This window comes from Zonotrichia leucophrys, chromosome 3 (assembly GCF_028769735.1).
Source record: "Zonotrichia leucophrys gambelii isolate GWCS_2022_RI chromosome 3, RI_Zleu_2.0, whole genome shotgun sequence".
Lineage (NCBI taxonomy): Eukaryota > Metazoa > Chordata > Aves > Passeriformes > Passerellidae > Zonotrichia > Zonotrichia leucophrys.
The window spans coordinates 7991217-8004704 of NC_088172.1; the positions used below are offsets into that span (position 1 = coordinate 7991217).

The window sequence follows — 13488 nt, forward strand, 5'->3', positions numbered from 1 at the left end:
TCTGTAGTAATATATTACATAATGGCTAAAGCATGAAGTTCCTGGCATCTATACTTGAGGGTTCACAGAAACAGAAGTATTTAGAATAGCAATTACCCCAGATGACAAATAGTAATAAAGATTGCTAAACAGATTTGGTGCTGTACTTTACATCACTAAAACTTATTAACACTATCAGGTACAAAAGACAGAGTAACACTTTTTATTCCATATGGATTTTTTTTTTTCAGTAGGTGAGACAAGGCTCTCCATTAGTAGTTAAAATCCCTATATTGATGTCTTCATATTTTAAAAACAATCAGTAATAATAATTCATTTTGTACATAGACTTTTTTTTCATGCATAATTTGTAAGTCAGTCTCCTCCTAGCAGATTTTTGCACAGTGAGACTTACATGTGGAGGAACTGTGCCACAGTGGTCAATCTTACATGAAAATGTGCTGCTGCTTGAAAGGTCGCCTTAGGCAAAGTGTGTAATGAGGTATCTGAAAGTCTCTATGTCAGATTCAGTGTCACTTTATCAATGCAGTTAATTCTTTGCTGCTTATGGAGGAAGCCTGGACAATGACTAGTGTGAGAGCAAAATCAGCAGGATTGAAATGCTACATTGCTTGTTATTAGGAGGGATATGAAAGGAAGATTGCTGTGATAAAAAGCCTTGAAGCAGAGAAAGAGAACAAGGATAAAAGATGATTTTATACTATCACTCAGAGAAAGAATTAAGTCCATGGCTTCATATTTCAGGTAGAGTATTAAAAAATAAGACCCACAGCTTCAGCAACAGATGTCAATAGTAAGTTCCTTTAGTAAGGAAGGTATTACCCTGATTTATAGATATCAAATACAATACTCTATTTAATATACTTCATTCTGGAACTTCTAAGATGCAAATATTGTATTTTCGTTATCTATGAAAAGTATGCTTATTCCCAATAAATGTATCTTACAAGTGTCAGAAAGTAACATATTTTGCCACAATGCAGCAGGAGTAACTATAGGAAGTACTAGAATGGTACTTGTAAATGGCCTGTAGATCCTGCAGGTACTGATTATATGCATGGAAAAAAATCTGGCTTGACAGGTGCTTGGAATCCATACATGCACACATATCCCAAAACAGAATGCATTGACTCTACCACAGTGTACAGAGGTGAGCAGTATGAAATTTCTTTTTTGCAAAATTTCTTCTATAGACAGACAAACTTTGAACGTGAAGAATGTGACAATCCAAGCTTTTCAATTTTTTTTATGGCAGGCATATACAAAACTAACACATCAGAGGCTGAGGCACTCTAATGCTGGTTTCTTGGCAGGAAACTTTGTTTTTCACCTAAAGTAAGAAAATAAGAAGCTCAGCTAAACTTGCACAAAACAACACCTGTGTTAGATATGCTTACTCCTGAGAAACTCTTTGCTAAAACAAATGGGGTAAATGGATGCCTTTGCTGATCCTATAAGCTAAATTGGTAGGAACTTAGCTGTGTAACTACTGCATTACTCACTAGAATGCTTAGCACCGTGGGATGCATTGTGACTACAGCAGGCATTTACACAAATACCTCTGTATCTGATTAATGGCTCTGTTTTCTGAGCTGAACACGAGTATCTGATGATGGTACACAGAATCACAGCATGGTTGGAAGGGACCACAGTGGATCACCTGGTCCAGCCTCCCTGCCCAAGCTGGGTCATCCCAGAGCCCATGGCACAGGGTTTGTGTCCAGACAGTTCTTGAATATCTCCAGTGACAGAGACCTGCAGCCTCTCTGGGCAATGTGTTCCAGCTTCCAACAAGAAGGGGAAAGGAAATGTGAGTCACTGCTCAAAGGAGTGAGGACCTAATAACAAAAGACATAGAAAAAACCATGTCTGGCTCATTTTCTCACTTGGTAAAGCCTGATCAAGCCTCCCCACACCTGATAGCTGAGCTAGGGCAAGTGAAACATCAGTTCCACAGTGATGAGGCAGGTGTTAAGGTCCAACCTGCAAATCAGTCTGTGAGTCAGGGTCCAGATGAAGTGGATCTTGATGCTGCTACAGTGTAATTCAGCATGGGATCATGGGGTATTTAAAGCTGCTCCTGAAGCAATGCAGGAGGAAACTCCTGCTGGGGCTTCTCAACAAAGCTGTCTGAGACACAACACCAACCCCATCCCTGTGGGCTGAGAAACGCTCTCAGAGCTTTAAACTCATAATAGGAACCTATATATTGAACTCACATTTAGACACTTTAATCTGGGTGCTTTGCTTTAAAACTAGTTCCCACCATTACCTACCTACCTACCCACCTACCTACCTACCTACCTCTGAACACTTTCACAAAGTAAGATGGCAAGCACATTTTCAGCATATTGTTCATGCTCATAGGGGAAGTGTAAGTAATTTCAGAGTCATCCTGCTAAGTGCTAGTTAGCTGGCTGGATCTTGTTCTTGTTCGGTTGGGTGAGTGGAGGGAATGGTCAGTAGATGACTGAATTTTCATTGGGAAAATGAAATGGGCTTTCCCAGCCCAGGCTGGCTCTTTCCCCCTCAGATCCCCGCCGGCTGCGTTTGCAGCCCCTCCTCGTGCGGCATCTCCGGGGCTTTTCCTCCCCGTTGGCTTCCTGCTCCATGGAGCCGCTCAAAACGGCCTCTTCCACCAGGTTCTGCCGCGGGCATTTGTCCTCCCTGCTCTCCATGCTCAGCTCCTGCTCTGGGGGAGGAAGGACAAGGACAGGATGGGATTTGCCTCCGTGCCACAGGCAAGGGCAAGGAGATCCCCCCAGGGCTGAGCTGCTTCCTCCTCTCTGAGAGAAAGGCGCTGGCAGTTTCTGACACAGCTTTACTGCAAAAGTTGTCTTTTGGCTCCATGGAGCACCCAAAGGGGAAAAGAACCATTGCAAGGTTTCACATTCCATGATGACATGGCTGACTTACTGTGGAGGGCATAAACATCTCCTTCATTTTATCATATACGACTTCCCCTTGGGTTTCTGTATGATGTATTTGAGTAGGTAACTAATTTTATTCTACTTGGCATTTTAAATTATATAGATAAATATTGCAAATGCATTTTCCCTTGTGCCTGCCTTGAATATGAAGTTTACTGGGCTGTTAATGATAAACCTGAAGGCTTAGATGACCTTTGGGTAAAACTACCTTTCAGGTAAAATTTAGACAACACATTTTATCCTTATGCAACATGAATGCTGTGGCTACTACTTAAGCATTTTCTCATGTTGCCACAGATTTTCAAAAAATGTCACTGGACACAAAGCTTGATGGGATTGGCATTGCTTACATGACTAAAAGACAATAGTGACAATAGTGACAATAGTCACTGTGACTCAATAGCAAATTGCCCTTGTGGTTAAACATAGAAACAAGTGTCCTAATGGTAACTATGAAACAGACTGTGCAAGTCCAACTGCATTGTCAGGTAAATCCAACATAAGTGTACATGACTGTGTATATAAGGTGTCTTGTCATGTACAAGTTGAGCTAAACCTTACTGTGAATTAATTTATCTTACAATAGTAGCCAAAATAAGTCAAGTAACATTCTATACTGTGTAGAAAGTAAAAAATATTTATAGTAAAAATTATTTCAAAAGTAAAGGGTTTTTGTTCTGTTCGTTTATCAGGTAGTTTCAAAAATTTGCTATACTTTTATATCAGAATAATTTGACATCAAAATAATATGTAGGAAATTGACTTGAGCTGAATAAACATGGCCCAAGGAAGTTGCTCGCCCTTTGTTCATCAAGGAAATGGCTTTATTGCTTGACATGTATCTCTTTAAACCAAGGATGGAGCAATGAAAACTCTTTACATTTTCTTTCAGTCCTTCAAGAGTTGTACATTGACAAGCAATATTAGTAGCTATGGAATTCAGAGACTAATATACAGTTGAAGAATTCTGTTTATTAACTTGTTTCTTTGTGAAAAAGGCAGTAGCATTCTGTTACCATGCCTTGAAGTCAAGAAAAATTATCACAATAGATTTTATGAATGTATGTGGCACAAACTATTCCTGCTAAAGAAAACTGCTGAATAATTTAAAATTCATAGAAATGCTGTGATGAAAACTCTGTTTATTTTCACCACTGGCAAGTGTTCTCCAATAGTGCCATCTATAGAATCTTTCAAATATTGCATTGCTATCCCCTTAAATAAGAACATTATTTTTTCTGTTTTCTCACAATTAACTAATCTGAAATTGTAGGTCTTCTTAATTCCTCTACAAAATTATCTGGGAAATAAATATACTCAGGACCTATAGAAACTCTATCTTATGTGTAAATATATCTCAATGTGTAATGGAATGTCAGAGGAACTTTATTGACTTAAAATTTATTTTTGTTCAAGTTTTTCATAGCCTTTGGTGATGCTGCTTATGACAAGATTAAAGACTTGATTTAATCCATTAAGACAAATGGTAAGAAAAAAAAGAGGTAAGCAATAAATGTTTAGATTCTAAAAGAGTGCTTCAGGGAGATATTGCATGTAGTTGCTGTGTCAATTTTTTCTCTAAACCTCCATTGTTGGCCACTGCTGGAGACAGGATTACTGACTGGCCTCACACAGGCACACAGCTCTTAGGAGAGGAATAAGCTGCTAAGATAGAATCCAGCAGAGATTAAAATATAAATGCAGGCTGTAATTAAGGATAATGCCTGTAATTTTAATATTCACATATCTTAATAATTACTATTTGTGAAAAAAGATATTGTGTATTACATATGTAATAATGTGCTATATAATTAAACTACCTGCTGTAAAAGGGTTTTACACTGTTTCTTCTTTCTCAGGAAGAATCATCCTTGACATTTGATCTTGGCCACTCTTTCTCACAGTAATAATCACAGTGAAACCAACAGGTCTACTATACACTTGCAGGGGAACTGAAAAAACAGGTCCTTAGAGACTTCTCCCTCTTCAGAAGCCCTTTGAGAGATCTAATTACAAAGGTATTCATAGGCACAAATGGAATATGCTGGAATTTGGCCTGGAAAGCCATGCAGGACACTCCCCAGACAAATTACTGGAAACTCTTGTTGGTTTTGAATATTGTGTGTTCTTGAAATAACTAAATTATTATGCTGCTGTGGGCTGAATCTTCTTAATCAGAAGAAAAGTTATAATTGTCTGGTGCTTTAGTTGCAAACTTTAAGTCAAATGACCCAAAGATTTTATTAACATCATGTTTTGGTGTCATGGAAAACATAACAATTTTTAAAAAAACCCTAGATAAACTACTTCCCCATATTTCCAATACTTGTGGTTATGGGACTGCTAACTAAGAATTAATGCTGGGTCAGATCATGGCAATGTTTGCATGCCATTTATGCACCTCAGGAGCTGGGCTGGCTTTGCTGTGTTGCTGTCACAGCTGTGACCTTTTCAAACCAGTGGAACAAGATTCGCTGCTTCATGTGTCACAAAGAGTCTTGGAAGTGGTTTGAGTCCAAATGGCAATGTTAACACCAAGCAAAATAGACTTCTCCATGAATCTTCTATTTCCTTCTCATTTCATTTAAATCACTTTTGTTTCTGGAGGTATAAATTAATAACATTTTTGTTTGTTTACATCAGTGTTAGCTTTCTAAAGCTAACACTCTTGTTTTAAGTGTTAATGGGTTTGGACAACACAGTGCACCCAAGAAGTGGAGTTTTAAGTTGTTGAACAAATGTATTACTCTGCCTTGCATGACAAGGCTTTATTTCTTGGGCCCATTCTGATCTAATTTACAGCCCTGTCCCTCTTTCCTAGTGCTCTTTATGGATGCTTGCCTTCCCAAAACTGGTCCTTAATTTCACAGGCATCTTCCTATTTGTCAGTCACCAGGGTACTGCCTACCTGCTGAACCTCTTGATCTTTCTCTGAGAAAAGCAAGTCCTGGTACTTGCTTTGCCAGGTTGAAATATACAGTGAAATATTTGCTCTCAGCATTTCAGCCTACAAAATATCACTGCACTACTTCCTGAATATGAATTTGTTGTGCACAGCCAATAGGAAATTAAGACTAATTGAAATTGCTACCTTCTCATTGTCAAGTGGGTTTATTTCCTTCTATTTCCTCTAAGACCTTTCTGCAACCTCCTGAGAGTATTGCTCAATTTACCTATTGGCAATGTCACTGCGAGATATTCAAGTGAGTCCTGTGACTCTCGGGCCGTAAGTGTGCCATGAAAATTGTGTTCTTTAACTGAACTTTCTCTCCCTGTACTTAGTCTTGTTCTAACTTAGTTTTCCAACCACTGAACACTTGCTAGTGGAGCTCTGACATCTAAAGCTTAACCATAATGCACCCTATCTCTGTGCTGACAGCCATTGCATCCTTGGTGGCTTGAGTTGATTCTCTAAGCAAGACCATTACAGTGAAGAAGGGCATCATCCTCATCTGCTCATTTGCTTTCATGTATCCTCTCTCATGTACATAGTTAATAAAGAACCTCAAACATTTTTAGTGTTTGCCAAACAAGTTAATGCTTGTTTATTGATGATTTAGCCTGAGTACCCTTAATAGCTGTGTTCAGAGTGCTCTTGTTTATTATTGTGGTTCTACCCCTATTGCCCCATTTTCTTGCTTCACCTGACCTGTTCCTGTGCAATCCATACTGTTGTGCTGTCTTTACCAGTTGCTATTATCTGGTAAACCCCTGTTTGTTATTACCCTTTGTAATTCTACTCTATGCTCTTCTTGCCTCATAAATCTCTTTTGTCTTCTTCTCACACTTTTTTCCTTCCTGCCGGTACATTCATTAGTCTTCATCCTTTAATTACCCTTTGTTTCTCCCAGTCCCTTGGGCTGTTCATTGCTCTCTGTCTCTTTTTCCTTTGGCTCCAATAACCACCATTAATCCAGAGATGAGATATTCAATCTTGATAAGCAGCTGTTTTTTAGCAATTTGCCAGCCACTAAAAGTGCAAACTGCTCTTTCAAAAATCTCATGATAATTCATTATTCTGCCACAGAGTAAGGTGAAATACAGGGCACAGAGTTTGGTCAGGATCCACAGTACCTATTCATAAAAGGAAAGCTTTTAAATAAAACAGAGAGGAACCCTCTAATGTCTTTATCAGGTGAAGAATTACTGCAAGAAAGACAATCTGTAAGAAATACAATTTTCTCTTGCTCCAATATAAGTTCTATACTGATAATGTGGCCATCATAAGAAGACCCAAATGTATTCTGGGACCAGAACACAGGACTGTGTACCTGATTAATTACCAGCTTTGTGTATAGCACATATCCTGATGATCAGTGTCCTGAATCCAGATGGCATTACTTTTGAAAACCTCACTTCAAATAAGAATTCAAAATTGAAAAGTTCATGGAAAGAGCCTTGAACAGCTGTTGCAGCAGAGGCAATAAAGAAAGCACATTCTTACATGGAATAAGGAATTCAACAGTAACTTTCCAGAAGTTATATTCTTTTTCATTTGAGCCTACCAATTCCACGTGTAATGGGATTTAAGAACTATCCATCTACAGGGTGAGGAGGACTACAAATCAGGTCAAATGCAGTTCAGCTTGTCAGTTTTGTGCTTCAAACTCACACAACAAGAGAGCTGGACCTTGACAGGCAGCTTGGGAAGGCAGCTATTTAACTGTAACTGGAGTTCTCCAAAAGTTTTATGAAAGCTTCTCAACAGCAAAACAAAAGCTTGTACAAAATTAACGTGAATCTAAGAGCTGTGGAATAGAGGGTGTGGACTGTACCTCCTTACACACAGAGTCACTTTGGACACTTTCAGGAAAAGTCTCTGAGCTTGCAACACCTGTGTGTCCACATTGTTGAATATTTGCACAATCTCTCAGAGAAGAAAACATAAAGAATTCCTTTACATGAGGGAAAAAAATGCAAAACCTGCAACTGGGCAAATATTTTAAAAGTGGCATGTTGAAAGAAAGCCAGGGAGAATAATCACTTGTGGATTTTTACAGTGATGTTTGCATCTCTCGTCATCATTATCAGTGCATCCCTACCCAAGAGGCTGTAAAGTCAACAGGAACCTCACCATTAGGATCAGTAGAAATTGGATAAGGTCCCAGATGCTTCCCTCTACTGTGATCTCAAGTGTATTTCCCATCATACTTCATTATGATGAGCTTGGGAATTGAACTAAGCACTATAACATTGCTCTGCAATTCTTCCTGTCCCCTTGGTGCCTGACAAATCATGCTTGTGAGCTTGGTTGATTGATTTGAAAAAATTGAAGGAAAAAATGGCATTAAAAATAAGCAAAGTAAGGAAACAATATCTAATAATTCATTGCTTTAAATTACTTTTTCCAACAGAAAGGAACATCATTTTCTTAAATCTACTTTGTATTTTGTGTCTCTATGTCACATTTAACTGATATATTGCAAAATGCTGTGGTTTTACATCACCTAACTGTGTGTACAATGTACTGTGCATTTGACATACCTTGTTCACAGTAGGTACCAGTAGTTCCAAGAGGACAGTGACATGTGTAGCCACCAGGCAGTGGCACACAGGTACTGCCTTGCTGACACAGATGTGGAGGATCATGCTCAGGATCACACACTGACACAGTTTCTGTGCAAAATGCACCTTTCCATCCAGTGAGGCAGTCACAGCTGCGGAGGATAAATGAAGGGAAAGAATACAACAGCATTATCAAAAGAAATCAACGTGTCAGTAGCAATCTAATCAAGAGATTTTCAAATTTGGACACCTATATTGAATAACCTGAATGAAAATAGTTAACAAGAATAGGGTAGTAACCAAGTTCCTCATTTAACTATTTGATATGTTAATTTTATTATAAAAGAAAAATGTACATAACAGGAAATAAATATTTTATCATGAATAGTAACATTACAATATTAGCATCTGTTTAAAAATAAAAAAGGCTTGTAGCTTTCATATGTTTGTTTTGCTCTACAAATACTTCCAAAAGGCCCTGGCTTCACCAGGAGGAGTTAAAGTGGGCATTAAAAGGGAAAGGTAAGCAGCAAAAAACAGTCATAAAAATAAAACCAGCATAAGGGAATTGCCAACAGTTACAAATTTTAGCTACTAAAATTTGAGTCTGTCAGCAACTGCCTTTCACTTAGCCATTGGTAATTTTCTAAATTCTTATAACTGGAGTATCAGATGTAGGTTTGTTGAAGCACTTGATGGAAAAGAGGATAGTAGGTATAGCCATGAAAGAGGTGGCAATCTGAGTTTCATATATCTATGACTGTAATCCTATACCAAATGTAAACTTTCTAAACTGACTGAACCATTGAACTTGTTATTTTCTGCTACACTTTATGCCTTTCTTTCATCCAGGCTGCGAAACAAACCCAAAAAAGTCACACTAACTTATAAATTTAAAATTAGTATGAATTCTATAGAAATTGTTAAATACAGAATACACTTGGCATTTATGTTTAAAATGGCCTCCTTACAAAAGAGTTAAAATTACATATTTAGACCTATTTTTATTCTAGTATTTTGTATCTCTTTATTATTAAAAACTTATTCCCCTGAATAAAAACATTTATGAATTTTTTCACTGGAAGTTTTCTCTCTCAAGGCTAAGAATGAAAACTCATATTTTGATTGGGTTTTGATTGGTCCATGTTTGTTTGGTTTTTTGCTTTGTGCAAACTCTTGAATTTTTCCTTGCACTGACTGATTTGCACATCCTCCATTAATCAGCCCACTGCTTCTGCATAAAACATAATGAGGAGCTTGTGAAACTGCTGTTTCACCAAACCTTCAGATCAGACAACATGTAAACAAAGCACAGCCAACGAACCCTTCAGAGTGATAAACAGACATTTGGAATGAAGGGGAAAAGAGGACAGGACCTTGCAAAAGCAAAAGCACCTCAATTCATCAAAGTCAGCATCAGAATGCTTTGTGTCTCAGCTATAAATGTCATGCTTTGATGCATGAAAGCTGCTGAGAGGGGATGTGATTTAACTCCCTGAGTGCAAACAGCAGTGCCCCTTCCTTGTGCCATGAGGGAGGCTGCTGGAGGTGCTGCTGCTGCTCTTGGGCATTGCACATGAGGCTTCTTCCCCTTTCTCTGGCTTATGTCTGCTTATGTCTTTAAATTTCTTTTAAATCTTGTCTCTTATGATCTAACAGAAGTCAAGTTTTTAAATTAATTTAAAATTATTTGCACAGAGCTGAACCTGTTTGCTGGCCTACAGTAGCAATGATCTATCACCAAATGAAGCCCATTTAACACACCTAAGGTAGCTGGACAGCTGTTGAGAAGTTAGATCCAAAATTTCCTAATCTTTAGAGAGATGTGGAAGAGGAAGTGTTTTAGAAATTTTCCATCATACAGCCTGCCATGCTGGTCTAGTTTTCTCTATGTCTTCCTGGTTTTGGTTGCTTGTTTTTCTAGAGCTCAATAACTTGCACTAGTGACTTGACTCAGGGATTTAAAGACCTATTTAGAATCACAAAATACCTCAAGTTGGAAGGCACTCATAGGGATCTTTGAGTCCAACTCCCTGCTCCTTGCAGAACTACCTAAAAGTAAATTGTATGAGTAAGAGCATCATCCAGATGCTTCTTGTATTTCTTTAGGTATAAGAGGTGAGATTCACTCTGAGATGAAGGCAGTGAATTTGATGATACATCAGGTGCCCAGCTGGCTCCCAGCGGCCCTAGAGAGAGAGAGGCAGCTGTTGGCCAGGGAGACAAGTTTCTGACAGAGATCTAACAGAATGCCCAAGTATAAGCAATGGGATCCTCAAGTAAGTGAGCTCAGCTACTAATCAATCAGTGGTGATCGAGCAGGAACAGTCACGGCACCTGGAGCCCCATCCACCCCACAAACCAGCACATGCATGGCCCTAATGATGAAGTGCTGCATTCAGCGGCCTCAACACTGACAAATGATATTTGCCCTCTGATCCATGGTGTGTCTGAGAGATGTGTGAGCCAGCAGAAGAGCTGCAGAAGACTGTGCTCCTCTGGAGTGCTCCATTTCTGTGCTCCTATGAAGACCAGAAAAGTATCCCAGGACCTGTGCCATTGGAATGCCAGTGTTTAGACAACTGGAAAGGCCTGGATCTCCACTGACTCTAATAGGATCCTACACATTTACCTCACCTGGAGACACTAAGTTTATGTGTCTTAGGAGACAATGTCACTGCGAGATACTTTCCTATTTTCAGGCTTCTTGAAGAACATGGATTAAATTAATTTTTCTATCCTAGAGATACCAGTATCTCAAGAGGAACTGCCAAAATGTCTTTTTTTCTTTTTTCTTCTTTTCTAAAGCATATTTTCAGGTGGGAAAGAATAGAAAGGCTTTCAAATACAACTTTGATTTTGTGTCAAAATGTCAATGATTTTGTGTCAAAACAAACTGTATAATCTTGAATCACCTGGTATTGCCAAGGAATCTCAACAGAATGCATTTCAGAGTAAGTACAGGACAAAGTTAGTCAGTTCAGGAAGCAAAACAAACTCATTTTAAATTTTGGAAATTCAAATACTACTGCAAGTTCTGAAATATTTGTATTTAGAAAGCTCAAGGATGAATTAATTTAATGGCATTTTCTTTTTTGCTTCTTGAAAAATGCTTAAAAGTGTCATTCAATATTCATAGAATTGTTTATTCAGGTTCAAAGTTCCTTACCAAAGGCAAAATTAGCTCTCAAGCTAATAACACAGTTTTTACATAAGCAAGGATGACAAGTGTATGTCACTGTTGATTATGAACCAAACCCAAAATTTTTTATCAAAATTCAGGCAAAAATAAAAGAAAAAGTAATGAAAAGTAATCTTACACATAAAATATGTAAGAAGTGTGTGTGTTATTGCACAGAATCCTGTTCAAACTTTCTTGAACTTTATAGTGAAATAACTAAAGATCCTAAAGGATTAGTGAAGAATTGGAAAGATAACTTAGATCTGAAACAAAACAAAAAACATTCTTCCATTAAATATGGAAAATATTTCATTTAAAAAGTCATTCTCAATGGTAACAAATATGGAATTTCCCATAGCTATGCAAATGTATAGGTATCAAATCAAACAAGTAACCTTATAGCAGAAAAGGAGATGTTCAGGTCTGCACATTCTGACACCTGAATTTAGGATTCTATATGCAAGATGGGCATATACTCAATGGAGATCAGAAGCTTAATTAATTTATCAAATTAGTGAGACCAGCTGAGATCGGGCAGATGTTTAGTGACATCTGAAACTCGCTAGGGTATCTTGTGTGACCTCCAAACACTTCTTCAGGAGGAACTGAAATATATCTCAGCATCATTTAAGTATCTCAGATAATGCAGGACCAGGAAATCTTAAATCCATATTGGCATGTATTAGCCCCATCAAGCTGCCCCAATCCACAGGAGATTTCTTGATACAGTTCTTGAATTTGTTTTGTAGTGGAAAGATTCTGTGCAAGAAAGGAAATTTCTAAGTAAGAGTGGTTTCAAATTCACACAGTGGAAAACCAGAGCATTAACAAAAAACAATCTATGTTCAGGCTGGAAGATAAGGATGGAGCCTGAAGGAAACAAGATTGGAAGAGAATCAGCTGTATTTAAACGAAGAGAACCATGGAATGCTGCAAAAGTGTCCTATTAAATAAGGCAAATTGGATGAAAGATTTTAGATAGCAAATTCACCCCTCAAAACAGAACCTTGTATTGTTTTAAACCATGATTATTAAACAGAGAAATGTATTTTTCCTTACAGAGTATGAGACTTATGTCCATGTGTTCCATATTGATTCTGTCCTTGCACTGCAAATTTATTTCAGTTGAATCTAGCCGAATAATGAGACTACAGAAGCTCCTATTGTGGGCCACCCCACACATATGGGGTATGATTTAATTTCTGAAACCTGAGTGGCTGTTCTCTTTGAAAGCTATAGAATACTGAGAAATCCACATGAGGCTTGGAGATATGACAGAAAACTTATTCAAGTCCCAAGTTCTTCTGAAGCCACAGCTGATGGCCAGACATATACCCAGAGGGGTCTAAAGTAGCACTGCATGCTCACATTCAGCAGATTGAATCCTCTCCATTTTGTCTGATGTTCTGTTCAAAGAGCACACAAGATACATTTTTTTTCTTACTTCACCAACAAGAAGTAGCCTAACACCTAGCAGACAATCTTGTTACATGAAATTTTCTATTTTCCATAATTTTGCATCATAAATAAAATAATAGGGGATATTATTGTCCCTTGAAAATTATATTCTTCATTTTAATATTCCAGTAATTCCCCTTTGTTTTTTTAAAATGCAGCAGTTGTGCCTTGTTGCTGGCCAGAATGTAAAGATTAATGCTGCATATTTCTGTTTCTATTTAAATCAGAGCATTATCCCTATAGCAACTGAATCTACAGCTTAACAGCACTGCACACTTTCTGGCAGGGTGGTGAAAGCAAGACATAAAAATAGCTCAAAACAGCAACCAAAACCTCTGGAGAGATCTCATTTCAGCAGAGAAAATATTTGAACACAAATCCAGTTCCCTCAAGGACTCTGCTCTTCAAAGGAAC

General features: G+C 38.0%; 1 protein-coding gene across 1 annotated transcript in view; it reads right to left on the reverse strand.

Moving 5' to 3' along the window:
* EYS (eyes shut homolog) overlaps window positions 1–13488 on the reverse strand; it is a 704733-nt gene that overhangs the window by 13293 nt on the left and 677952 nt on the right. Inside the window, exon 46 of the mRNA XM_064707313.1 lies at window positions 8415–8587. Within this exon, the coding sequence (XP_064563383.1) occupies window positions 8415–8587 (173 nt within the window). The remainder of the gene's footprint in view (window positions 1–8414; window positions 8588–13488) is intronic.